The sequence below is a fragment of the Daucus carota genome, chromosome 9 (assembly GCF_001625215.2).
Source record: "Daucus carota subsp. sativus chromosome 9, DH1 v3.0, whole genome shotgun sequence".
Lineage (NCBI taxonomy): Eukaryota > Viridiplantae > Streptophyta > Magnoliopsida > Apiales > Apiaceae > Daucus > Daucus carota.
Genome location: NC_030389.2, coordinates 42,939,691 through 42,966,934, shown reverse-complemented (window position 1 = coordinate 42,966,934; position 27,244 = coordinate 42,939,691). Strand labels below are relative to the sequence as shown.

Sequence of the window (27,244 nt, the reverse complement as noted above, 5' to 3'; positions counted from 1 at the left end):
AATTCGTGTCGGGCTTCGGGAGCGTGTCGGATTTTGCCACCCCTACACAGAATCGTAATTATTTCTCATATTAAAAAATAATATCTGCATTCTACATATCTACCGGATAACTGTTTTGCTATCATAAATATGAAACATAAAACCCATAATTAGAATTTAATATCTAGCAGTATCTCAAAATATGACAAAAGTGATATTAAAGTAGTGATATTAAACTTTGTAGTGCGTTATTTTCAAAAAAAAAAACAAAAAACTTTGTAGTGCGTTATTGTAATTATATCTCATGTTAAAAAATAGTATTTGCACCTACAGATTTACCTAATAAATGTTTGACTATCATAAATATGAAACACGTAATAAGAATTTATATCCTGCACTATCTTAAAATACGACAAGAGTCATATAAAATTTTCGACAAGGTTTCGGAAATTGGTTGAAATTTATTCAACAACAAACAATCCGAAGAATTCAATAGTTCTGAAAACCGAGAAGTATTGTTAATTACCAAACTTTTGAACATTCCAAATTTAAAAATCGATGTAGGCAACTGACATAGATATGAACCCACAGACAAATTAGAGATAGCGGAGGAAGATGAAAGTAGTAAATAAAATTATCGATATAATATCGTAAAAGAATACAAAATTGGATAAATGTAAAAAATCAAAATTTAGAGATAACACACACAGAATCATGATTATTTCTCATATTTAACATGGTATCTTCATTGTACGGATACAGCTGATAACCGTTTTGCTATTTTTAATATGAAACACGTAACTAGAATTTAATGTTTAAAAATATATTAAAATACGACGAGAGTAATATTAACTTATAAGAGCAGGATTTCTGAAAGCCGAGAAGGATTTTTCTCTCCGGCGGCTCTTAATTTATATTGTCGGTCATCTCTATAATATTGTCTTCGATATTGAACACACCAAATGTCTCTAATCGATTCCTGCAAACGCAAATTGGACGCTTATACTCGTGTCGATGATGGTGTGAGTTCCTCTTCCTCCGTTAGAACGAGAATTGACGATATCAACTCTGTCTCCCGTGCTCGATCAACAGCGTGTTCTGCTGAGTCATCGAAATCGAACTCTAGCCTACAGACGTTCCTTGTGAGATTATTTTCGGGAAATAAAACATTAGTTATTCGAGCTGATGTTAACGACACGATTGAGTATATTCTTGATTTCATACAATCGAAAGCTGGAATATCGTCGAACGTGCATCTATTAATTTATAAGAGTAAGCAGCTTTACCCCGAGCTAACATACCACGGGGATACATAATATTGTTGCGGTAATATGGCGTCGCACGCAACGCCTTGCCAAATCTCTAAAAATGTAGGGATATATTGTTGGGAGATATTTCAGGTCAGCAAAAAAATCAACATAAATAATCAACTCCTCCCAAAATATCATATGATATATAGACATATATAACATTGTTAAAGCAGCTGGTGCACCGGAATACGAAAATACCTGCAAATGCCCTGTATAGAGCCATGCCATCATCACTCGGCAGCAAATCAGTGAAATAACAAGTCAGGTTTCTTCTAATCAGGTAACGTGCTTCACTGTCCCAAGATAATTCAATCCCCGAATTCCGTTTAGACAATCCCCAAATCGATGAAAAAATCTCATCAGCTAACTGTTCAGCTTTCACATGAGGCCGAATTCCCCTAGGGTTTGCTCCTTTGCTCTTCAGGGTAAAGCTGCTTGCTCTTATAAATTGACGGCTGCACGTTCGATGGAATTCCAGCTTTCGATTATCGTATCAAATCGAATAATTAATGTTTTCATTTCAGAAAACAATCTTACAAGGAACTGTATGGTAGAGTTTGATTTCGATGGCTCAGAAGAAGTGGAGCCGTGGGCGGCATAATTTTCCAATTAGGGTTTGCAGGAATCGATGGGCGATATATTGTGTGTGTAAGAAGAATGAACAATTTAGAGACGGCTGAAATGAATAATTTTGGAGCTCATAGTTGGGGAGAAAAACCCTATTTAGCTGTTTACTTGTGTGTATGCGTATCTACTCGATTTACATTTGCATCTAGTATTTCAGCACACTTTTTTGGGCCTTTTAAATTTGAAAGGTCCCAAATTTTCATTTGGTGTGTCTGCTCAATTAACATTTGCATCTATACTTTTTTGGCTTGTTTGAAAATTTTGAAATGTCCCAAATTTTCATAATTATCACAAGTTTTAAAACTTTAGTTTTAGTTTGGCAGCGATTCAAATAACTTTTTAAATTTATTATTTATTATAATCTTATTTTTTTTATTTGAGTACATTATATTCTTCTTAATATATATATTTACAGTATTGTTACTTAAATCCATATTATTCTAAAATTTAATTCAAATCCTATCTTCCACAAGAGTACTGCAGTAAAGACGAAGAAGCTTGTGATACTATCATGACAAACTCAAATACTATATTTTGATACAAAGAAAACGGGTTTGATATCGATTTTACTTATTTTCATTTTTATTTATCCACTTATATATATCTGTTTGATATAAAAAGAAATTAATAATATGGAGATACATTATATTATTAATTATACTAATATTTAAATTAACTAACTCACCCAATTTTTCTAAATAAAAAATATCAATTCAATAATAATTGGAACACGTGATAATATCTCAATTATATTTAACCATAACACAATTTCGAATTAAATTCAATCTAATACCACTACGATCATACCAAAGAACATTAATTAGAAATTTTTAATAACATCATTTTTTAAGAAGGTAGCATTTCTATTTTCAGACATATTTTTGTATTGAAAATTTTACACATGTCATATTATTCCCTTATTCAAACCATATATAAGTGGTAGATGATAAATGAAACTGCTGCTATTTGTTGAAAATGTTATAAAATATAACCTTTCCAAAATCTTTAAAATTTTAAAGTGTAATGTGTTCAATATTTTGATGATAAATATTCATTAGCGTGAGTTGTTTAATTATGTGATGGATATATCTGACTTTAAGCGTGGCGGAAGTGAATGAGAGTACGGACTCTGAAGACGGTGATATGAGTCATCCCTATGTTGTTGTCTCTAGTGGAGGTCCGGTTATTAAGGGTTGATATTAAGTTGTGTGAATGTAATTGAATTTGTGGAGATGTTTATGGATGTTTTAGTCTTTTGTTTGTGTATGACTATGTGTTTGGGATGTTTTGTTAATGAAAATTATGAAATTGTGTGTGACAAAAAAAATTATGATATTGGGGATTGAATATTTGCTTGGATTGTATAATAGTTAAAATGTTTGTTAAGTATATATTGAATAGTGAATGCATGGATGGACAGGTTTTTGACCATTCTTGAATGGTAAAAAATGGCAGAAATATAGAGAAATATAGAAAATTGCAGGGGCTTTAGAATATAAGTCTAAACTTACGATAGATATATATATATTTCAAAAGTTCCATATTTCTCTATAATTTACGACAGATGTTCACAATAGGCTCGGTCGTGAGGAAAATACCGACGAAACTTACTGTCGCAAGAACGGAACCAAATATACGAAACCGTGGGTCCACAATAAACATATGACGAACTTTCCGTCCTAAAATGTCCAACTTACGACGGACCGTACGTCGTAAGTTTAACTATGAATATGCTGGAATTGTGGGTCCTACCAGGTCAACTTACGACGCTTGTTTATAATTGCGACGCTTGATCAAACTTACGACACCTGTGGAAAATTGTGACGATTTTTCGAACTTACTACTTGAGCAAAAACGACGGATAATTTCCGTTGTAAATTAGAAACTTCGACATAATTAACGCTTAATTTCCGTCGTAAATACTCCAGTTTGTTGTAGTGGCTTCAAAAAGGACCAACCTAACCTATAGTGTCGCATTCATATGCTATACTGAAATGCCGACGCTAAAAGCCTAATTTGACCGATGCTAAAAGCCTATTGTGTGTACGGCGTATATCATGGGTATATTGGTAAATTTGTCTAGTCGTTTATCATTTTCCGTTCTGTCTAAATTGTATGTAGTAGTTCTTGTTTTCATTCATGAGAGGGTCTGTGGTATATTAACTTATGCTTCTGATTAAACACTAAATTTGTATTTGAATTTCAAGAAAAATAATCAATGTATAGTCTTGCTCACTCTGGAACGTTTTAATCTACAACTTTAAAATTTTAAAGCACAAAAAATATAAATTAATTCTCGCAATTTAGAAGCTAGTGATCGCAGTTCTATTTGCCCTGCTAGTTTTGCAAAGATTTGTTCAGCCATGCTACTTTTGCATCATCAACTCCTCCCTGCTGCTGCTAGAAATACAAGGTAGCCAAGCTTCATGTGACGCACAAAGAGAGTTTCGATCCGACATGTAATGTTCTCAAAAGGTCCCAAGCTGCAGCCAACATGATCCTGGGTGATGAGACTTAGACGATCTTGCATGACTTTCACCGATTGGCTAAGGAGGAAAGCACAACCGATAGAAGCAAGTCTGAGGAAGTTGGAAGGCGATTGCAGCTCTCACTCACCTTGTAAATGTATAGCGGCAGGTTAAGCCACCGAACCTTCTACAGGTAGATTCTTCAGTGACGTCCAAAGAATAGGAGAGCTTTTCTCTGCCCTGCTGACACTGCTCGCCACAGTCTGCAATTTAGCATGGATAATTATGTAGCTATCTCTCTCTAATCTCATACGAAAAGAAAAGGATGTAATATATAATATATCATAAATGAAATTCAACTAACAGGAAAAATGTAACTTATGATGAGGAGGATATTAAAACAAACTGCATTGTGTCACAGCTAGTCGAAAGGATCAGCGGATAACACATCAGAATTTGCATATTATGATGGATCATGTCAAAGCATATATAAACAACTCATAATAGTAAAAAAGCCAAGGACCTCTTAACCAACGGCCACCATCTCTTGGCCTTTGATGAATATTCAGCGGCCAGGATTTTAACCTATTTTCAGCACCTTTTAACGCTCGAACAAGGTCTATCCACGGTTTTTAACCGCTAGACGGGGACCCCGTCCACGGTTAAAAAAATCTGGATGTATTTAAAACTTTTGTTCTAATCGGTTCCAACAGCTAGAAAAATAGTTTGTTGGTTAAGAGGCCCGGGGCATAATATGAAGGATCATGTCATAGCGTATATAAACACCTCATACTAGAAAAATAAGCCTAAAACATAAAAATCTTACAGAAAAGAAGTATTACTGACTCACATATACCTCCCAGAACCACCATATTTGAGGATCAGTCTCCTCGTAGCCATCGTAGTCAGTGTGAGACTTCCAATCTTCAACACTTATAGCTTTTTCACTGCCATACAGCAGCCTGTCAAAATCTTCTAGCTCTAAGAATTGGAAAAATGATTTCCTAAGCCTCCCCGAACTTATGATATCATCAAAACCCTGAGCAAACTGAGCTACCTGATCCTTAACAGAATCAACAAAATGATATTGAACAAGCCTAGCACATACTTGTCTCTATTTGTACTATTCACGACAATATTTTTTCCATCAGGGTAGAGCTCCACAGCATTCCTGCATCCTAGCTTGTTGGTTTTCTACAGTAAATGTTAAAGATAGAGAATCTTCATCAACTTCCTCAGGATCCATCTCCAATATTCTCTTGCAACTACTGTACAAGATTGGATCTGCATCCCGTGTATCTCCAGAGAAACATTCCTTCCGGCCAATTGTAAAAGAAGTACTCTATCAAAGGCAATGCCAACCTGAACATTGTACATCAAGGCCAATGCAATTACTCGTCCAGCAAACTTGAAGTATTCTAGGTGCAATGGATCCACCTTCGACGCTGCAAAACAGAAAAAGTCATTAATTTTCTAAATTGAACTAATTAATTATCAGGACTCGGTAATATCAGGTATATGATAGCACTAGGTGAGTTATTCCCAGCTGACCTCATTCAGTTTATAGAATAATTAATATACTAATGATGAGAGCAATCTATTTAGCAACTTCACTATATATAAAAGGACAACTCAACTAATATTCTAAACTCTAAATGACCATGAAAGGAAAACGGGGATCTAAAAAAAGATTAGATTTAATAATTAAGTACTACCTAACTGTCTATGCAACCTATAGACTATTAAGATGCACAAAATTCAACGGAAATCGTTCCCGAAGAGAGAAAAAGGAAAAAAAGAACTCTCCCTCTCGGAGAAAAATACCTAACCTCTTTTTGGATTCAATTTACCTATATTGAAAAAGAAGCAAGCTTACCTGGATTTGGAAAAAACCTTCTGCCATCATTTGGACAAGCTACAAAGAGGGCAGTTTGAGGATCAAAGATGGCTTCACAAACTAAGACAAACCATTCCCTCAGTACACCGGGGCCAGTAGCTTCCTCATCTTTAAACTCCAAAGTTAAACCAGCTTGAAGTGTATCAGCCTCAGCGTGTGCGATGTACTCAAATGAATCCTCCAACAATCGTGATCTCTCTATAAGGATCTCTAGGTAGTCATCATCTTCATCACTAACTTGTGGAAGTAACATCATTGCCAAATGCCTTCTGCACTCAGAATCAATCACATCCTTATGCTCCAAAATCCACCTATAATCTTCACCCCTCGTAGCATATTTAATAATTAAATAGCAGAAAGAAAGCTTCCTCCTCCCTAAGGTTTTCCAAAATTGTCTAGCTAGGACTGGAAAGTGCTTAGACATGTTATTCAGTTCAATTAAGATCAAAACATACTGGTTGCACCCAAGATTTTCACTCTCTGAGGGCAACAACTTCTCCAGTTGTTCAAGACAATCATCAATCTTCTTCAACAGCCTTAAGAAAATCTTAAGCATGAAGTTAAAATCTTCCGTGTATGTTAAAATATAAGGTTCACCTTGAGAGGCTTCGTGTAACAATAACCGCCATGTATAAACCTTTTTAAAGGCATCAGAAAGCTTTTAAAATGGAGAAGCTCTTCCGTCATTAAAGAAAGCGAAGGACTCATACTGTATACGGTTGTATACCACCATCCATTGTAAGAATTATTTTATCAACAGCCTCTTGAACAAATGTGAGCATATCTTTTAAAGTAACAAAATTAGTACTGCATCCACCTCCATCCAATATTGCTGCCTCAATTTCGATAAATTCCACCATAGAACTAAGACAAGTTCGGCACGTGTCAAAGATAACATTGTCAGCATAATATGGCATCCTACGCAACAGCTTGCAAATCTCCATCAAAATAGGGACACATTGTTGGAAGGAATATGGAGGCATAAACGAAATGACCCAAACCAACTCTCGTAAAAGCTCATCACCAAACATCATATGATCAGGAGACATATATAACATAACTAACGCGGCTGGTACACCAGAATACGAGAATACCTGCAGATGCCCTATAGCCATATCATTATCACTCGGCAGCAAATCCGTGAAATAATCAGTGAGGTTCTTCGAATCAGGTAACGTGCTTCGCTGTCCAAAGATTTATTCCCCGGTTTCCGTTTACACAATCTCCAAATCAATGAAACAATCTCATCAGCTGTTTGTTGAGCTTTCACATGACGAGTACTCGGCATGACTCCAACCAGCTGTAAAACAGCATCATTTTCGACACAACATTGCCCTAGGGTTTGCTCCGGGTAAAGCTGCTTGCTCTTATAGATTAACGGCTGCCCGTTCAATGGAATTCCAGATTTCGCTTGGATCAAATCAAGAACGTGCTCAATTGTATCGTTAACATCAGCTCGGATAACTAATGTTTCCATTTCAGAAAACAATCTTACAAAGAACTGTATGGTAGGGTTCGATTTCGACGGCTGAGAAGAAATGGAGCCATGAGAAGAAATGGAATCGATGAGCGACATAATTGTGTGTGTAAGAATGAACACTGATTTCGAGCAGAATAGTTTAGAGACGGCGAGGCTGGAGAGAAAAAACCCTAATTATCAGCTGTTTACTTGTGTGTATGCGTAACTCAATTTACATTTGCATCTATATATCCGCAAACCATTTTGGGCTCGCTGTTTAAATTTTGAAATGTGCCCAAATTTCATAGTCATCACAAATTTTAGCTTTGGTAATAGTTATGGGCCGATTTAAATAAATTTTTAATTTACTATTTATTATAATTTTATTATCAGTTTATTTGATTATAGTATCATTTTTAATATATGTATTTATACATAAAATTTTAATATATGTATTAACACTATTATTGTTCAGCTATAAAAGTGTTATATATTAACACTTGATCATATTTAATTTTTAATAAAATTTAAAATATGATCAAGTGTTAATATATAAAAATTTTATATCTAGACAACGATATAATGTAAATTTGTATATTATAAAATGATAATGTAATCAAATAAGAAGAGACATTATACTTCTATAAATAATAATTTTTTTTAAACATGTGAGTGACGCCGGCCATAAGCTTGTTAGCATAGAAGTCTAACACACCTTTTAAGTTAAATAACTCTTTTGTGAAGTACACATTCTTCTTCGTCTTTATATGGACATGTCTTGAATTAAATTTTGTATTAATGCGTATTTAGCTACTAATATTAACATGGTCCTTATTTATTTGAATTCTAATAATAAGAATTTTATAGATTCATTTAATAGTTTGAATTTTAAAAATTGAAATGAATAGTTTTGTTAGTGATGTAATTCTGTTTGTGTGATAGTTGTTACATTAATAGCTCCCACCAAACATTTGAGTCCTTTCATATATAGTAGTTTAATTATTATTAAATAAAATTTATATAATAATAATCAAATTTTGATTATTTGATATTTGATACTTCTCATATTTCCCTAAATGAGGGATTAGTTTACTGATAAAGGATATAGATTGGGTTGTTCATATTTCAATATATATTTTGGATGCCGAGTATTGGCTAGGAAACCAAAAAGCAAGCTAAAATTTTCCTATGAACAGACAAACTTACGACGAAATATTTCTGTCGTATAAATTAGTGTTTCTGCAGCTTCTGACATCTGTTCATAGTGAATTTCGTCGTAAGTTCTACTTTACGATGGAATTTTCTAGCCATAAATTCTATATTTATTGTTGAAAATTAATTTTTAATTTCTCTTATTTTTAAATTTATATAAATAGAAACTGGGGGCCGTGAATTTAAAATGACGAAAATTCTGTCGTAAGTTGCTTATTATTCTATTGGCACATGGGGCCCACTTATATGAAACTGTTATGTATTCTGTCATAAATTAGTGATCACCTGCCGGGGCTTTAGAATATAAATCTAAACTTACGACAGATATACATGTTGTAAATTCCAGATTTTTCTATAATTTACGACTTACGACGGATATTCATAATAGGCTCAGTCGTAAGATAACTACCCACGGAACTTTTCGGCGCAAGAATGGAACCAAATATGAAACTATGAGTTCACAATGAAAATACTACGGAACTTTCCGTCGTAAAATGTCCAACTTACGACGGACTATACGTCGTAAGTTTAACTATGAATATGCTGGAATTGTGAGCCCTACCAGGTCAACTTACGACGCTTGATCAAACTTACGACACCCATGGAAAATTGTGATGGTTTTTCGAACTTACTACCGGAGCAAAAACGACAGATAATTTCCGTCATAAATTCGAAACTTACGAGGGAAAGAAGGCCTAACTTCTGTCGTAAATAAGCGAGTTTGTTGTAGTGGATACAAAAAGGACCAATCTAGCTATAGTGTCGCATTCATATACTATGTTGAAATGTCAACGCTAAAGCCCTAGTTTGACTAATGCTAAAGGCCTACCGTGTACGGTGTATATCATTAGGAAGGGTATAATGGTAAATTTATCCATTCGGTTATCATTTTCCGTTCTCTCTAAATTGTATGGTAGCTCTTGTTTTCATTCATGAGAGAGGACTAAACACTAAATTTGTATTTGAATTTTAAGAAAAATAATCAATGTAGTTTTGCTCACTTCGAAACGTTTTTATCTACAACTTTAGAATTTTAAAGCACAAGAAATATATAATTTCTCGCAATTTAGAAGCTAGTGATCGCAAACCTATTTCTTCTGCGAGTTCTGCAAAAAGATTTGTTCAGCCATGCTACTTTTGCAACACCAACTCCCTCCCTGCTAGAAATACAAGGTAGCCAAGCGTCATGTGAAGCACAGGCTAAAAGTAACTTGAGAAAATTATTACGTAATTACGGATAATTATCGATTATAAACCACAAAAGGAAACTATGCAATCTGATAGTACAAAAAACTGTTCCGGCTCTGATTTTGAAATAAGCTTTGTATTGATATTTGTTCTCATGAGGTCCCAAAGCTGCAGCCAACATGATCCTGGGTGATGAGACTTAGACGATCTTGCATGACTTTCAACGATTGGTAAGGAGGAAAACACAACTGATAGAAGCAAGTCTGAGAAGTTGGAAGGCGATTGCAGCTCTCGCTCACCTTGTAAATGTATAGCCGGGAGGTTAAGCCACCGAAACCTTCTACAGGTAAATTCTTCAGTGACGTCCAAAAGAATAGGAGAGCTTTTCTCTGCCCTGCTGACATACTTGCCACAGTCTGCAATTTAAGATGGATAATTATGTAGCTATCTTTCTGTAATCTCATACGAAAGAAAAAGATATAATGTAATATCATATATGAAATTCAGCTCATAGGAAAAATAAAACTTATGACCAGGATATTCAAAACAAATTGCATTGTGCACAGCTAGTCGAAAGGATCAGTGGATAACACATCAGAACTTGCATACTATGATGGATCATTTCATAGCATATATAAACACCTCATAATAGAAAAAAAGCCTTAAACATAAGGGTACCGGTCCCCGGCATACATATGCCAATGACCTCTTAACCAACCCGGTCGTTGGATGAATATCCAGCGGCGAGGATTATAACCTACGTCCGGAGCTTTTTAACCTCGGGACGAGGTCTTTGCACCATTTTTTAACCGCTAGACAGGGACCCGTCCCGCGGTTAAAAAACACGGGATGCATTAAACTTTTGTTATAATTTTGGTAATTCTGATAATCCTGGCCGTTGGATATTCAACGGCAAGAAAATAGTGTGTTGGTTAAGAGGCCCCAGCTCGGACGAGGTCTTTCCAACATTTTTTAACCGCTAGACAGAGACCCCGTCTAGCGGTTATAAGAAAATAAGATGTATTAAAATTTTGTTATAATTCTGATAATCGTGGCCGCTGGATATTAATCCAACGGCGAGAAAATAGTGTGTTGGTTAAGAGGCATATGACATACATATAACAGGGGCCTGGATCCTAAACATAAAAACCTTACTCTGAAAAGCCTTACAGAAAAGAAGTTTTACTGACTCACATACCTCCCAGAACCAGGATATCTGAGGATCAGTCTCCTCGTAGCCATTGTAGTCAGTGTGAGACTTCCAATCTTCAACACTTAGAGCTTTTTCACTGCCATACAGCAGCTTGTCAAAATCTTCTAGTTCTAAGAATTGGAAAAATGATTTCCTAAGCCTCCCCGAACTTATGATATCATCAATGCCCTGAGCAAACTGAGCCACCTGATCCTTAACAGAATCAACAAAATGATATTGAACAAGCCTAGAAACATACTTGTCTCTATTTGAACTATTCACGGCAATATTTTTTCCATCCGGGTAGAGCTCCACGATATTCCTGCATCCTAGCTTGTCGGTTTCTACAATAAATGTTAAAGCTAGAGTATCTTCATCAACTTCCTCAGGATCCATCTCCAGTATTCTCTTGCAACTACTGTACAAGATTGGATCTGCATCCCGTATATCTTCCAGAGAAACATTGCTTCCGGCCAATTGTAGAAGAAATACTCTATCAAAGGCAATGCCAACCTGAACATTGTACATCAAGGCCAATGTAATTACTCGTCCAGCAAACTTGAAGTATTCTAGGTGCAATGGATCCACCTTCGACGCTGCAAAACAGAAAAAGTCATAAATTGAACTAATTATCAGGACTAAACTAGCTTTAGCTAGGGAAGGACTAACAAAAATTTTAATTTTACATGTACATCCAAATAGATTCTATTTGTATAAAGTTCAAGTAATATCAGGTATGATAGCACTCGGTGAGTTATTCACAACTGACCTCATTCAGTTTATAGAACAATTAATATACTAATGATGAAAGCAACTATTTAGCAACTATCACTATATATAAAAGGAAAATTCAACTGATATTCTAAACTCTAAATAACCATGAAAGGAATTAAAATGGGGATCTAAAAAAATATTAGATTTAATAATTAAGTACTACATAACTGTGTATGCAACCTGTAGACTATTAATATGCACAAAATTCAACTGAAATCGTTCCCGAAGACTCTCCCTGTCAGAGAGAAATACCTAACCTCCTTTTGGATTCTATTTATCTATATTAAAAAAGCAGCAAGCTTACCTGGATTAGGAAAAAACCTTCTGCCATCATTTGGACAAGTTACGAAGAGGGCATTTTGAGGATCAAAGATGGCTTCACAAACTAAGACAAACCATTCCCTCAGTACACCGGGGCCAGTAGCTTCCTCATCTTTAAACTCCACAGTTAAACCAGCTCGAAGTGTATCAGCCTCAGCGTGTGCAATGTACTCAAATGAATCCTCCAACAATCGTGATCTATAGATAAGCATCTCTAGGATCAGGTAGTCATCGTCATCACTAACTTGTGGAAGTAACATCATTGCCAAATGCCTTCTGCACTCAGAATCAGTCACCTCCTTATGCTCCAAAATCCAACTATAATCATCATCCCTCGTAGCATATTTAATAATTAAATAGCAGAAAGAAAGCTTCCTCTTCTTTAAGGTTTTCCAAAATTGTTCAGATAGGGCTGGAAAGTGCTTTGACACGTCATTCAGTTCAATTATGATCTGAACATACTGGTTGCACCCAAGATTTTCACTCTCTGTGGGCAACAACTTCTCCAATTCTTCAAGACAATCATCCATCTTCTTCAACAGTCTAAAGAAAATCTTAAGCATGAAATTAAAATCTTCCGTGTATGTTAAAATATAAGGTTCACCTTGGGAGGCCTTTGTGTAACAATAACCGCCATGTAATAGCTCCTCTGGTATAAACCTTTTTAAAGGAATCAGAAAGCTTTGAAAATGGAGAAGCTCTTCCGTCATTAAAGAAAGCGAGGGACTCATACTTGTATCTGGTTGTATACCACCATCCATTGTAAGAATTATCTTATCAACAGCCTCTCTAACAAATGTTAGCATATCTTTTAAATTAAAGTAACGGAACCTCCATCCGATGCTGCCTCAATTTCGATACAAGCTACCATAGAACTAAGACAAGTTCGGCATGTGTCAAAGATAACATTTTCACCATAATATGGCATCCCACGCAACGGCTTGCAAATCTCAAGCAAAATAGGGACACATTGTTGGAAGGAATATGGAGGCATAAACGCAATGACCCAAACCAACTGTCGTATCAACTCATCACCAAATATCATATGATCCGGAGACATATATAACATTGCTAACGCAGCTGGTGCACCAGAATACGAGAATACCTGCAGATCCCCTATAGCCATATCATTATCACTCGACAGCAAATCCGTGAAATAATCAGTCAGGTTTCTTCGAATCAGGTAACGTGCTTCACTGTCCCAAGATTTATTCCCCGGATTCCGTTTACACAATCTCCAAATCAATGAAACAATCTCATCAGATGTTTGTTGAGCTCTCACATGACGAGTACTCGGCATGACTCCAACCACCTGTAAAACAGCATCATTTTCGACACAACATTGCCCTAGGGTTTGCTCCGGGTAAAGCTGCTTGCTCTTATAGATTAACGGCTGCCCGTTCAATGGAATTCCAGATTTCGATTGGATCAAATCAAGAACGTGCTCAATCGTGTCGTTAACATCAGCTCGGATAACTAATGTTTCCATTTCAGAAAACAATTTTACGAAGAACTGTATGGTAGGGTTCGATTTCGACCGCTGAGAAGAAATGGAGCCGTCAGTGGCATCATTTTCAAATTTGGGTTTGCAGGAATTGATGAGCGACATAATTGTGTGTGTGAGAATGAACACTGATATCGAGCAGAATAGTTTAGAGACGGCGGATATGAATAAGTTTGGAGCTTGTGGCTGAAGAGAAAACCCTAATTCAGCTGCTTACTTTGTGTGGTTCGCTGTTTTGGGCTCGCTGTTTTAAATTTGAAATGTGCCCAAATTTCATACCTAGTTATCACAAATTTTAGCTGTGGTAACGGTTACACCGATTTAAATAATTTTTTGATTTATCATTTATTATAATTTTATTATCTTTTTAATTATTTGATTACAGTAATATCATTTTTTTAATATACGTATTTATCCACATAAAAAAACCTAATATACATATTTACACTATCATTGTTTAGCTATAAAATTGTTATATATTAACACTTGATCATATTTTAGTTTTAATAAAAAATTAAAATAGGATCATATGTTAATATAGTTAAATTTTATATCTATACAACGATAATGTAAATTTATATATTAAAAAAATGATAATGTAATCAAATAAAAAGACATTATACTTCCATAAATAATAATTTAAAAAAGTATTTAAACATGTGCTTGATACCGGCCATAAGCTTGTTAGTATAAAAGTCTGACACACCTTTTAAGTTAAATAACTTTAATTTATAAGTAATTTAATATTAAAATTTTTGACAATGTCTTGTATTTCGGTGCTTTTCCTATATGATGCAACATCGACAATTGTTCTTAAGTGACATCATTAGTGAAATTTTCCCGTGGAAAAAATCATCGTAAATAACCGTCATAAGTTACGTTTTGCGTCATTATTAAATCGTCGTAAGTTAACATATTTAGCAAATTAAAAACAAAAAATAAATTAAAATAAAAGGGTTCTAATTCCGTCGTAACTGCACCATCGTAAGTTCACATAATTATATAATTATAGCTATTCAAAAACAAAAAATAAATGAAATTGATATGTTTATTTTCTCATCATAAGTTAACATATTTGGATAACTAAAAATAAATAAATAAATGAAAATAAAATGGTTTCCGATTCCGTCGTAACTATGTCGTCATAAGTTCATAATTATATAATTATTGTTGTTTAAAAATAAAAAATAAATGAAAATTATATCATGTTATAACTTATGACGGATCATATCTTAAGTTAGCATGGCAATAAATTCAACTTTTTCAAAAATGTTTTGGGGGTAATTTCAATTTTTCAAAACTTCTTGTTATATTTTAGCATTTTTGAACTTATTTTGGCATACTATGGATGCTTGTATGTTGTAAGACGATCTAAGTTTATGTAAAGATAATTTAACTTACGTACATGGACGAATATGGATTTAGAATTTGATGTAAGATTTGCACATGATTGAATGTTAATTGTAAAAGCTATGGTTTCTTATATCTAATAATTGTGTGGTTGATTGTGAATTTTGGATGGATATTGATTGTGGTGCATATTGGTTTTAGATATATGTAAATATATGTATGCACAGGTTCAATATATATTTTGGATAGCGAATATTGGCGGGAAACCAAAAAAAAATTTCCTTCTTACGACGAATATTTTCGGTCATAAAGTAGTGTCTCTACAACTTCCGACATTTGTTCATCACAAATTTCGTCGTAAGTTCTACTTTATGACGGAATTTTCTATCATAAATTTTTTATTTATTGTTGAAAATTAATGTTTGTTTTCTCTTATTTTCAAATTTAAATAAATAGAATTGGGGCCCATGAATTTAAAATAACGAAAATTTCATCGTAAGTTGCTTATTATTCTATTGGGACCCACTTATATGAAAGTTATGACGGAAATATGAACTTGCGACTAATTTTTAAATTTGCAACCAATTTTTGAAATTTTCACGCAAGCAAAAATGACGGAAGAAATTTATCGCAATTGGACCACTTACGACAGATTTAGTGTTAAAAATCCTTCGTAAATACGACGGAATGTGGTCTTCTGTTGTAAGTTCGACGACGTTATTTTTTGCATATAAACTTACTACGGGCTCTGTCGTAAATTCACCAACCATATTTAATGTCATCGGACACATTTAAAATTTATTTTTGACGATCTGGCCGTAGGGATGTTATTGTAACGTATTAATATTGATTAAAATAAATTTTAAGAAAAATAGCATTTTATTTGATATATGGATTTTGTAGTCAAATGGGGTCATATTACTTGGGCTTTAATCGAATACTTACCTGAAACATTAAACTATTTTAAAAAAAATTATTTTCGACGATCCAACCGTACGGATGTTATAGTGTTAATACTGATTAAAATAAATTTTGAAAAAAATTGCCTTTTTATTTGGTGTATGGATTTTGTAGTAAGCTTAAGTTCTCCAGAACTTGCGACGGACGTTCATAATAGACTTCGTCGGTAGTTACTTTACGACTGATATTAGGCTTAATTTCTGTCGCAAATACTCTATTTGTTGTAGTGATATATACTTGCGAAACAATGTTATTGGTTTTCATTTACGCAGGATTGTAATTATAGACAATTATCATCCGTTAGCTCGCTAGCTGTCGGTTATGACCCCTCCCGATTTCACTTATTAATGACCGACTTCTGTTCAGTTCTGCCATATTTTCATATTTTCTTGTACTGTTGACTATTCAATCGTTAACCTGATTAATCACAGACTTGAAAAAAAAAAGACTGATTGACACTTTGCACCCCTTATGTTTAGGCGCTTTTTCGATTTGGTCTCAAACAATTTTTTTTGGCAGTATGCACCCTAAAGTTTGAAAAACGCTTCGTTTTGCACCCCTTTGACCACTCACCGTTAATTGACCGTTAAAGTTAACAGATTTCATATTTTCACTTTGCACCCCACAATTTTAATTTTTTTTCATGAGTATTTTGAAATATATTTTTTCAAAATTAGACACTTTTGAAATATTTTTTTTCAAAATTAGACACTATTGCCAGCTGGTATTAACGACATTGTTGTTCTCAAGCCTCTTGCTTCTGCTGATGAGACACACTTGCTAATGTACACAAGAGAATTGCAAGCAACGCATGTAATCTTTCCTTCTTTTTTTGACAAACTGTGTAATATATAACGCATGTAACTTTTTGAGCACCCTAAAAGTTCCTTGAAATCTCAGCAGAAGAACTGAAACAAAAAAAAAATCTCAGAGTTTTGACTGAGCTTAAAGTCAGATGAAGCTTTCATGTATTCACCTCCGGTGAGCTATCTGCCGGAGTCACAGTTTCCAACAGGATCACCAGGTGCATATGAGCTACTAAATGAACAAGGATGGCCACGTAGAATAAATAACCAAATGATAAGGGCCAATCAGAAAGGTGTAAAAACAGGTGAATACACCTGGGAAGATCTTTTCTCAAGCCAAACTCTACAGAAATGACTTTGGACTTTCAATGATTGGTATGAAAGCATCATAGAGAAGTTCTTCGGCAAGCAAATCGACCACCAGCAATGTATATGAGATTAGATGTTCAACGGACCAGAAACGGAATCAGTACCAGAACTTGAGTCCTTGTGTTTTAAGGAAAGGCTTGCAAACTGAGAATCAAGATCCCGATATTTGATAGAGCATATATTTATATATGTTTTTATATGATTTTATTCCCATAATTTTAGTATTTTGTAAATAATCGGGATGTTACTAATTGATTTTAAGTGTTTAATTTCAGGAAAATAAATATTCCTAAAGTTGGATTAAATCAAGCTTATTTGAGCTTAATCAGATGGAAATTTGGACTTTATGCATAGCCAGCGTAGCAAATCTTGTTTGGGCCATAACTTGAGTTCCGGACGTCAGAATTGGGCGATTCAACAGCCCACGCGAAGATATTGAAATTCTCTACAAGTTTAAGGTGGTCCAGATGTCAAAATCCAACTGGATCAGCCCAGAATCAGGCCTGAACAGAAGCCTACGAATTTCAGCATCAGAATCCAACTAGTTTTAGGATATTATTTTATTTTCTTGTAAATTAAGAAAACTCATATATATATTAGGGTTTTGATAGAGATTAGAGACAACTAACTTTGTATCATATAGAATAATATAGAGATAGCCTTTTAGAGAGAAAAGGGAGAGAAACACTTGTGAGAGAGAGATTGGAAGAAGGAGTGAAGGGATTCATCCGGACTTCAAGCACTTTCATCAAGTTGTATTCTTTGTACTTAAATTCTTACTCTCATGGTTTGTGGTATAAATATATATTTGTTTCACCTATTCATGAGTAGCTAATCCTTTGATCCAAGAGTTAGGTAGTATTTTTTGGCTTAATATGTTTGTTTAGTTGGATTGTGTTTTCTCTTGATTTGTTAATCTGTCATTGAGCTCTTTATACAATTACAGGAGTAGCTAACTTGTAATTGAATCTCTAGGAGTTATAACGAATCGGGAGAGGAGTTATAATTCTAGTACATGATATGATGGACACAATTTGATGTATTAGATCGGGAGATTGATATGAGAATTGTGAGACATAAAATCCTTGGTTCTTAATAGTTTACAAGTGTTCTTTGATTGACCATGGGAGTGGATTTTAATGGATAATTGTAGGCATTATAATTTACCTTGGGAGAGGATTTTATAAATATTAGAAGGATTGTTTTTAGCAAACAAGAGACACAAATTAGACATTCATGATAGCCATTGAAGAACTCTAATTCTTGGGTTGTTTTCTCTCATATTTATTATATAGTTTATTTATTTATTATATTAATTAGTTGATAACCATACGTCACCAAATTCTTCTCCACACTTCTGAATTGCAAGAGATAAGAGATTTGAAATTAGTATTGATATCAGTCCTTCCCTGCGAACGATACTCTTCAAAATACTCGACAACAAATTGGCGCCGCTGCCGGGGAAGGCAGCAATACTGATTTTAGGTTAATTGTTTCTTGTGGTTTAGATTTTATTGTTGTATATTATTATTATTATTATTATTATTATTATTATTATTATTATTATTATTATTATTATTTCGTCTTTTGTTGTTTTTGGTGTGTCTACAGGTTCTTTGAGGTTGACACCAAAAAAGTTGTGAGCTAAAGAGACGACATGGATTACAATTTTTGTTGGAATAATGCTCAGAATTTCTACAATGATCAAGAACGATATCTAGATTATAATTCTTTTCAGGATTTTAATGCGTATCAGGTGAACTCGTTTGATTGTTGCAACTCATATTACCCTCCATACCCACCTAACATTGATTGTTTTTATGCATCTGAAAATCAATGTTATGATCCTTACCCATGTTATGATGTTGATAAAAGCTTAGTTCAGTACAATTCTTCTTTAATGTCTATGGGACTTTTTGCACATATTAATGAACCAAAATTTGAAGTTGCTAATAAGCCTGATATAATCTGTCAAGATTCGATAAGTTGGTACGAGGAGAATGCTAAAAGAAATACGTTTATTATGGATGTTCAACTTGTGATGCATGATGGTTGTTTTAGGATTCCTCCTTGTGTCGATTTTCCACTTTGTCATGATACTTATTTAGCAACTGATGAAAATTTAGTGTATGATGAATCTACTTGTCTAGATGACAATTATCCCTTGCTTGAAAGTGATATATTGGATGTAGCTGAAGTTCTACCAAATTTAGAAGATAATGTTGTGCTCAACGAATTGGTAGATGAGATAAAAATTGATGAGTTTCCAATTATACTTGAGAAGAATGTGATACTTGATAATTTTGCTTTGGAGTATAAGGATCCAGTTTGGGAAGAGTTTATGAGTCGTACTTATGATGATTATTCTGACGACTTTTCTAGCTACTTTGATTTTACGAGGTCTCTTGAGCAAGTGTGGTCCATACAAAATTTCTTACATGTTTGTGGACCAAAGATATATTTGCACATCATAATTATATTATTGATTCGTAGATATGTGCACTTATTTGCTTTTTCACCTCATTAGTTTTGTTACTTGTATGTGAATAAGTCGAGCTAATGACAATAAACAAGCGCTTCTTGGGAGGCAACCCATGATTATTATATTAGATAGATTTTGATTTTTTTTACTCCCACAAGTTACCTTGATGTGTTTGTTTGAAGTGGCTGTTTCAGGTGCTGAAAATCAAAAATTCGCAGCAATTTTTCTGGTTGCATCAGCTGCCTTATTTTTGCGTTTCCTGGAGTTTCAACGGTCGGATCGTCCTGAATTTTGGACAGCATCTTCCTTACACTAATATCTAAATTCTGAACGGTGGAGATCGGATATTAAGGTCCAGAAGTCAGTTTATGAAATCCGGGCAGAATGATTGGCACCATGGGCATGGTTAAGGTGCCCGCGGTGCATCGACTTAGAAGCAACACACTTTGCTTATTTTTCAAACGGCACTTCATGCGTTTGCATAGGGGAGTATTATTACTTTTCTTTTATTTATAGGAGGAGTATTAGTGTGTCATTGAGGACATTGACTCATTTAAGTGTGGGGATGTGTTCTCAATAGTATGTTATAATATTAAAAAAAAAAGACAAAAAAATTATAAAATTTAAAAATCAAAAATAATTATAGCCTTGTAAAATAGTTAGATGATCATATCATGCTAGGATAAATACTCATACATTGCTTACATTAGTTCATATAGTTGCATAACATGTTTCATTGCATATCATAACATCATATGATCCTATATAATAGTCCAAGTTAGTAACCTATGATGATACTATGTGTAGCTTGTTTTCGATTAATTCTTGCTATGATCACATATTAGCGATGTTACATGTGCAGTGTCACTAGTGCAGAATTTATTTATTGACACAAGCTTATTATGCGCTTAAATATCAAATTGAGACTTAGATATACTTGCTTCTTGAGGGGTAGCCGCTTGTTGATGATTAGAATTTTGACTATTCCCTTTTGAGCTTAGTACGTAAATGCTTGAGTTTGAGGTGATTGTGGGGTGTAAATGTTTTCTTAAAAAAAAAAGAGAAAAAGAAAAAAAAAATGCAAATAAAGTATCAAGTACACCTTTGAGATCAATGGATGACGAAAATGAAAGGGACGACCCATGTACTTGTGCTGGTATTAAGTGCAATTGTACAAGAAATATAAATTTCTTGGCGACTTTTCATTATCCATGATTACTGGAGAATTTCTTGACTTTAAAAAAAAGGAGAAAGTTGAGCTTGTGAAGTCTTTTGGTGGTCATAACTCACTTACCCTGAGGAGCGTCCCAATCTTAGACCGATCATGTGGAAAAAAAAAAGAATTATATATAGTAGTATTATAGAAATAAAAAGAAGACATGGAAATCCCATGTAAACTTGAATGATAGCTAGTTCTAAGTAACGAAGTGTTTAAGATTTATTCTAGTACTCAACTTGGGAGCTATTAACTCGCATGACTAGTCATGTTGAAACTTGTGTGTCTCTGTTCTCGATTCAAAGAAGAGCATGTTGTTAAGCTAGGCACACACGCACACTCTGTACTTGTGTTCACTAAGTGGTTTTATTGCGGTGTGAGCTTGATGTGTCTAAACTTGTTGCATATTTTGATGGTTATCACTAACTTGGAATATACTATTATTATTGGGATCAATACATTTACATTTATTAGTTGCATTCATGTAGTTTCACTCCATGCTTGTGTTCTTGTGGTCATCTATATTATTATTACATAAGCTAGATGAATTTTGTGGGTACATTCACTATAGGCCCTCACGAGACCTTACTCGTCCACTAGGGCTGCCTAGGGGTTTAAAGGGCTTGTTGCATATGCCACATGCAATCGTGATCACCTACGGAAGTGGTATATATGTATTAGGTGTTAGTTTTATTTATTTTATTTGCCCGAGGACGTGCAAAAAGACTAAGTGTGGGGATATTTGATAGAGCATATATTTATATATGTTTTTATATGATTTTATTCCCATAATTTTAGTATTTTGTAAATAATCGGGATGTTACTAATTGATTTTAAGTGTTTAATTTCAGGAAAATAAATATTCCTAAAGTTGGATTAAATCAAGCTTATTTGAGCTTAATCAGATGGAAATTCGGACTTTATGCATAGCCAGCGTAGCAAATCTTGTTTGGGCCATAACTTGAGTTCCGGACGTCAGAATTGGGCGATTCAACAGCCCACGCGAAGATATTGAAATTCTCTACAAGTTTAAGGTGGTCCAGATGTCAAAATCCAACTGGATCAGCCCAGAATCAGGCCTGAACAGAAGCCTACGAATTTCAGCATCAGAATCCAACTAGTTTTAGGATATTATTTTATTTTCTTGTAAATTAAGAAAACTCATATATATATTAGGGTTTTGATAGAGATTAGAGACAACTAACTTTGTATCATATAGAATAATATAGAGATAGCCTTTTAGAGAGAAAAGGGAGAGAAACACTTGTGAGAGAGAGATTGGAAGAAGGAGTGAAGGGATTCATCCGGACTTCAAGCACTTTCATCAAGTTGTATTCTTTGTACTTAAATTCTTACTCTCATGGTTTGTGGTATAAATATATCACTACAACAAAACTGGAATCAGACAACACTAATCAGACAACGGACGCTGAAAAAAGCGTTGGCCGAAACAAAGACACCACACTTTTTTTTCGTCCTGGAAAAACTATTGTCTAACACCACGACCTACAATGGTTAAAAAAATGTTGTCTAGTAAATTCAATCAGACAACACTTTGTTAACTGTGGTATTGTGTAATTATGCATGTTAGACAACTGTTTTTAGAGCCGATGTGTGAAGAAACTTCAGACAATAGTTCATGAAACCGTTGTTGTAAATAGACAAGTGTTTTATTTGTTGTGTTGTTTACGAGCAGTTCAAACAAGGGTTCTATAAAGTGTCGTGTGACTGGAAAGCTAACATACAAGTGTTTTTGTAACCATTGTAACATGGCCTTATAGACAAGCCTCTAATAAATAAATGTTGTCTGACTGAATGACTTTTAAGCAACATACAACAGTTTGTATTGTAAAAGTGTTGTTAATAGACTATAAAGACAAGACTTGTTTTATTTAGCGTTATGTAAATATTTTTCAGACAAGCCTTTTTCTACAAAAACGCTTGTCTGATTGGACATCATGGAAAAAAAAAATAGCAGAAAAACAGAGCAAACCAGCCTGAAAACAGAGGCACACCAACAAATCCACACCAATAAATCCAACAGATCTGACTCAAAACAGAGCCAACCAACAGAGATAAAAACAAAGAAACTAACTTACATCATGAAAGTTAGTTTAGTTCATCACCAAACTAAGAATCAAATAAAATTACATCATAAAAGTTGAATTAGTTCATCTACGTCTCGCATATAACTAGTTGTTGCCTCGTCTAAATCAACATCCGGCAAATTTGGTATAAAGAACTCATTCTCAAGTTCTACTTCCACGGATCCCTCATTTTCTTCATCATTGTCCTCATGATAGTTTTTCTCGGGTAATTTCAACACCACGGACCATAATTTATCAAGAGGATCATCTATGTAACATACTTGTTTAACGTGTTTTGCTAACACAAATGGATCATTAAAAAACCCCAACCTATTCAAATTAACCAAAGTATAACCCAAGTCATCTACCTTAGTCCCTCTATTCATATCAATCCAATTACAACGAAAAATAGGGATCCTAAAGTTGTTATAGTCTAACTCCCATATACCTATTATCACTCCATAAAATGTAGGCGAGGCATGCTCAACAATTTGATCCTTCCCCTGCACAACCATGGTATCGGCTTGAACACACACGCCACTGCACTGAACATTACGTGTATCATCACGATCTTTGGTGCTAAAGGTAATCCCATCCATTTTGTAACCATTAAATGTAGGGACATCCTTATTGGGCCCATCTGAGATCCATCTGATTTCTTGTGATATCTCCATTTCGTCGAGCAAATTTGAAGCAATCTGCCCAGGACATCATAAAAGTTATAAATGACTTATGTGACAGTTTTAAAAATGCACAGAAATGCTATAAATAAAGTGCACATAATACCTTTTCTTTGAACCATTCTGGGAATGTCTCATTTTGCTTATTCTTTAGCCACATTTCATTATTTTCATTTGCTGGATATTTGGTCATCAAAATACACATGTGTTCACTGCATACAATTAGAAAAGACTATGTAAATAATAGAATAATGATATATAATATGACAATTAAGCAGAAAATTAAGAACTGACTTACTTAAAATATGGCCTAACCGCAGCCGTATTTTGTAAAACACATAAATGAGCTAAATGCAAATCATTGTCGCTCGGAGTTATAACTGATGCACCAGATAATGGCCTACAAACGGCATCATTCCTATGCCTACCATTTTTTGGTAACCCAACAGTAGCCTCTTCATGGTTCACCAAACACTCAACAGCTTCTTCTGCAATATAGGCCTCAGCTATGCAACCTTCTGCACGAGCCCGATTTCTTATATACCCTTTAAATGTCTTCATATATCTCTCAAATGGATACATCCACCTAAGAAAAATTGGCCCACAAAGCTCTACTTCTCGTACAAGATGGACCGAGAGATGAAACATCACATCAAACAAGGAGGGGGGGAAGTACTTTTCAAGGTGGCACAAAGTTTCCACCAGCTGGGATTGCATTTTCTCCAACTTATCAACCTCAATAACTTTACTGCAAATTGCCTTAAAAAAGAGACAAAATCTGATGACAGTGTTTCTGACCTGTTTTTGCAGTGACGAACGTATCGCAATTGGGAGCAAGTGATGCAAGATCATATGGCAGTCGTGAGATTTCATTCCAGTAAGTCGAAGAGTTTCCATTGAAACTAAACTTCTAATATTTGAACAGAAGCCATCAGGCAACTTCATGCCAAGAAATGACGAGCAAACTACTTTTTTTTCTGAATGAGTTAAATTCCAAGATGCCAAAGGTAACTTCTCCTTTCTCCCGGGATTTTTTGGCCTTAGCTCCGTTCTTATTCCCATTTTAGCCATGTCTAGCCGGACAGATTCCTTGTCTTTTGTCTTCTTGGGTATATTAAGCATAGTCCCAAGTAATGCTTCGCAAATGTTTTTCTCGATGTGCATCACATCGAGAACATGTCTAACCGGCAAATACTTCCAATACTCAAGTTCAAAAAATATAGAAACCTTCTTAAAAATAGGTCGAACATCACCTTTTTTGAATCGAGGCTGGCGTTGTGTTTTACCAAAGACATGACTCCTTAAATGTTTTGTTCTCTCAAGCACCTCCTCCCCGGTTAATGGAATTGGGGCAGTTTCCTTTTCCACTGTGTTATCAAAATCTTCTTTCTTCCTTCGATATGGATGTGCACGGGGCAACCACCTCCGATGCCTCATGACCACGCACTTACGATAATTAGACAGCCTCGTTGCTTTTGTTCCATCAACACAAACAGGACATGCATTATACCCTTTTACAATGTTCCCCGACAAGTTACCATAGGCTGGATTGTCACTAATTGTCCATAATAAGATGCCTCGCAGCAAAAAATACTCCTTCTTGTATGCGTCATAAACTTGTTTTCCGGTCCATAACTTTTGTAAATCTTCAATAAGCGGTTGAAGGAACACATCGATATCATTGCCGGGTTCCTTTGGTCCGGATATCAATAAACATAGCATGATGTACTTCCTTTTCATACAAAGCCATGGTGGGAGATTATAGATTGACATCAATACTGGCCAACAAGAGTAATCAACATTTGTGCTATAAAAAGGATTGAATCCATCCGAGGATAAAGCTAACCGGACATTTCTAGAATCTGAAGAAAACTCGGGCCACTTCACATCGACATCCTTCCATGTTTTTGAATCTGCCGGATGTCTTAATTTACCATCTTTTATTCTCTCTTTGTCATGCCAAGTCATATTTTTAGCTATTTGAGGAGAATTGAATAAAGTCCTCAAACGTGGTATTAACGGAAAATACCATAGAACCTTTGCCGGAACCCCTTCCAATTCTTCTCCTTTTTTGTTCAACTTCCATCTAGATGCTTGACATATACGACAACTTGTCTCGTCTTCATCTCTTTGCCCTCGGGATAATAAACAATCATTCGGACACACATGAATTTTTTCATACTCCATTCCAAGAGCACACAAGCTTTTCTTAGCCTCGCTGAATGAAGAAGGAAAATTGTTGCCTTCCGGAAGCATAGACCCAACCAGTAGTAGAAGTTCAGAGAAGCAAGCATCCGATACTTGGTATTTTGCTTTCAAATTATACAACTTCACTAGAGCCTTCATCTTTGTAAATCCTTCACATCCCGGATAAAGTGGTTCATGTTCAGATTTAACATGGTTAAAGAAATCTGATGAATCGAGGGAAACATCATCATCACTATCATTATTCTCTGCATTGATAGGGATTTGGTCCACAGATTCTGAACTGGCTGTCCCTTCAGCGGGAGATAGACTTTCTGTAATCAATTCTCCATGCCAAATCCAACGAGTGTAGGTCTGATCTATTCCATTTTGAAAAAGATGGCACCTCACTGTTGGAGCTTTCCACGATTTACTATGTGCGCATTTTAAACATGGACAGCTGATTTTGTTTTCATCATATCCGTTCTCGAATGCAAACAACAATAGTTCTTCTACTCCTCTTTGAAATTCCCTTGTTCTTCTATCAGCCCTCAACCAAGACCTGTCCATCTATATTGAACAATAAATATAATCAGTTTACTACAACTATATATATTATGAACATATAATAAACCTGGAGAAAGTTAGTACAAGACACCTTAATAACACAAATATGAATCCAGAGGGAGAGAGAACAGAGCTACTGTGGTTAACTAACTTGCAGCATTATTTATGTTAGACAACGACACCTTTGATATGTGCAAAAACTAAACTAGAAACTGAACTAGAAACTCTTACTAGCATCCTTAACACAGCTTTAAAATGAAATTAAATAACATCCTCTCTGATAGTAAGTTGTCAAGACATTTGTGTTGATAAGGGCCAGTCTCTGTAGTTGTCAAGATAAATAATATTTATCTTACAGTTACAGTTAAGTTCATGTTATTTGAATAGACCTTCATCCCTACTTGACTAATATTTATCAAGGAAACAATGAGTCAACCAAGACAAACTGGAGTAGATCCTCATATTTGTTAATGTTATCTTTGGAACAAATAATAGAATCTCATACTAAAATTATTCAAAATACCCTCAATATGACAACAAGCAAACAGTAGAAAACAAGATTAAGATCCAATACTCCAAATTCCCCAAATATTATCTATGAACCCTAATTTC

At 34.7% G+C, this 27,244-nt stretch overlaps 4 protein-coding genes and 1 pseudogene across 4 annotated transcripts; all 5 read right to left on the bottom strand.

Annotated features, from left to right (window-relative positions):
* Window positions 1-4,296: 4,296 nt before the first annotated feature.
* LOC135149691 (E3 ubiquitin-protein ligase UPL5-like) lies at window positions 4,297-6,837 on the bottom strand (annotated as a pseudogene).
* A 148-nt stretch (window positions 6,838-6,985) lies between these two features.
* On the bottom strand, window positions 6,986-7,857 carry LOC135149690 (E3 ubiquitin-protein ligase UPL5-like). Its single transcript, XM_064085488.1, has 2 exons — window positions 7,552-7,857; window positions 6,986-7,465 (listed from the first exon to the last, which is right to left on the bottom strand). Exons 1-2 carry the CDS (start codon window positions 7,855-7,857, stop codon window positions 6,986-6,988), a joined length of 786 nt encoding a protein of 261 aa, XP_063941558.1.
* A 2,435-nt stretch (window positions 7,858-10,292) lies between these two features.
* On the bottom strand, window positions 10,293-13,188 carry LOC108203944 (E3 ubiquitin-protein ligase UPL5-like). Its single transcript, XM_064085487.1, has 3 exons — window positions 12,411-13,188; window positions 11,339-11,928; window positions 10,293-10,556 (listed from the first exon to the last, which is right to left on the bottom strand). Exons 1-3 carry the CDS (start codon window positions 13,186-13,188, stop codon window positions 10,293-10,295), a joined length of 1,632 nt encoding a protein of 543 aa, XP_063941557.1.
* A 50-nt stretch (window positions 13,189-13,238) lies between these two features.
* On the bottom strand, window positions 13,239-14,036 carry LOC135149689 (uncharacterized). Its single transcript, XM_064085486.1, has one exon. It carries the CDS (start codon window positions 14,034-14,036, stop codon window positions 13,239-13,241), a length of 798 nt encoding a protein of 265 aa, XP_063941556.1.
* A 9,230-nt stretch (window positions 14,037-23,266) lies between these two features.
* Window positions 23,267-26,635, bottom strand: LOC135149688 (uncharacterized). The gene is made up of 3 exons (XM_064085485.1): window positions 24,180-26,635; window positions 23,988-24,093; window positions 23,267-23,899 (listed from the first exon to the last, which is right to left on the bottom strand). The coding sequence occupies exons 1-3, from the start codon at window positions 26,633-26,635 to the stop codon at window positions 23,267-23,269; spliced, it is 3,195 nt and encodes a 1,064-aa protein (XP_063941555.1).
* Window positions 26,636-27,244: the final 609 nt, after the last annotated feature.

Bases quoted from the DNA above. Each gene is read 5' to 3' on its own strand.
- LOC135149690 (XM_064085488.1), bottom strand. From the start codon at position 7,857: ATGTCGCTCATCGATTCCATTTCTTCTCATGGCTCCATTTCTTCTCAG. The intron at 7,466-7,551 runs GTGAAAGCTCAA...ATCTTTGGACAG, and splicing joins TCATGCCGAGTACTCGTCAT to CGAAGCACGTTACCTGATTC.
- LOC108203944 (XM_064085487.1), bottom strand. From the start codon at position 13,188: ATGGATGGTGGTATACAACCAGATACAAGTATGAGTCCCTCGCTTTCT. The intron at 11,929-12,410 runs GTAAGCTTGCTG...TCTGTTTTGCAG, and splicing joins AAGGTTTTTTCCTAATCCAG to CGTCGAAGGTGGATCCATTG. The intron at 10,557-11,338 runs GTATGTGAGTCA...CTTAAATTGCAG, and splicing joins AGATATCCTGGTTCTGGGAG to ACTGTGGCAAGTATGTCAGC.
- LOC135149689 (XM_064085486.1), bottom strand. From the start codon at position 14,036: ATGTCGCTCATCAATTCCTGCAAACCCAAATTTGAAAATGATGCCACT.
- LOC135149688 (XM_064085485.1), bottom strand. From the start codon at position 26,635: ATGGACAGGTCTTGGTTGAGGGCTGATAGAAGAACAAGGGAATTTCAA. The intron at 24,094-24,179 runs GTAAGTCAGTTC...AATTGTATGCAG, and splicing joins GCGGTTAGGCCATATTTTAA to TGAACACATGTGTATTTTGA. The intron at 23,900-23,987 runs GTATTATGTGCA...TGTCCTGGGCAG, and splicing joins CAGAATGGTTCAAAGAAAAG to ATTGCTTCAAATTTGCTCGA.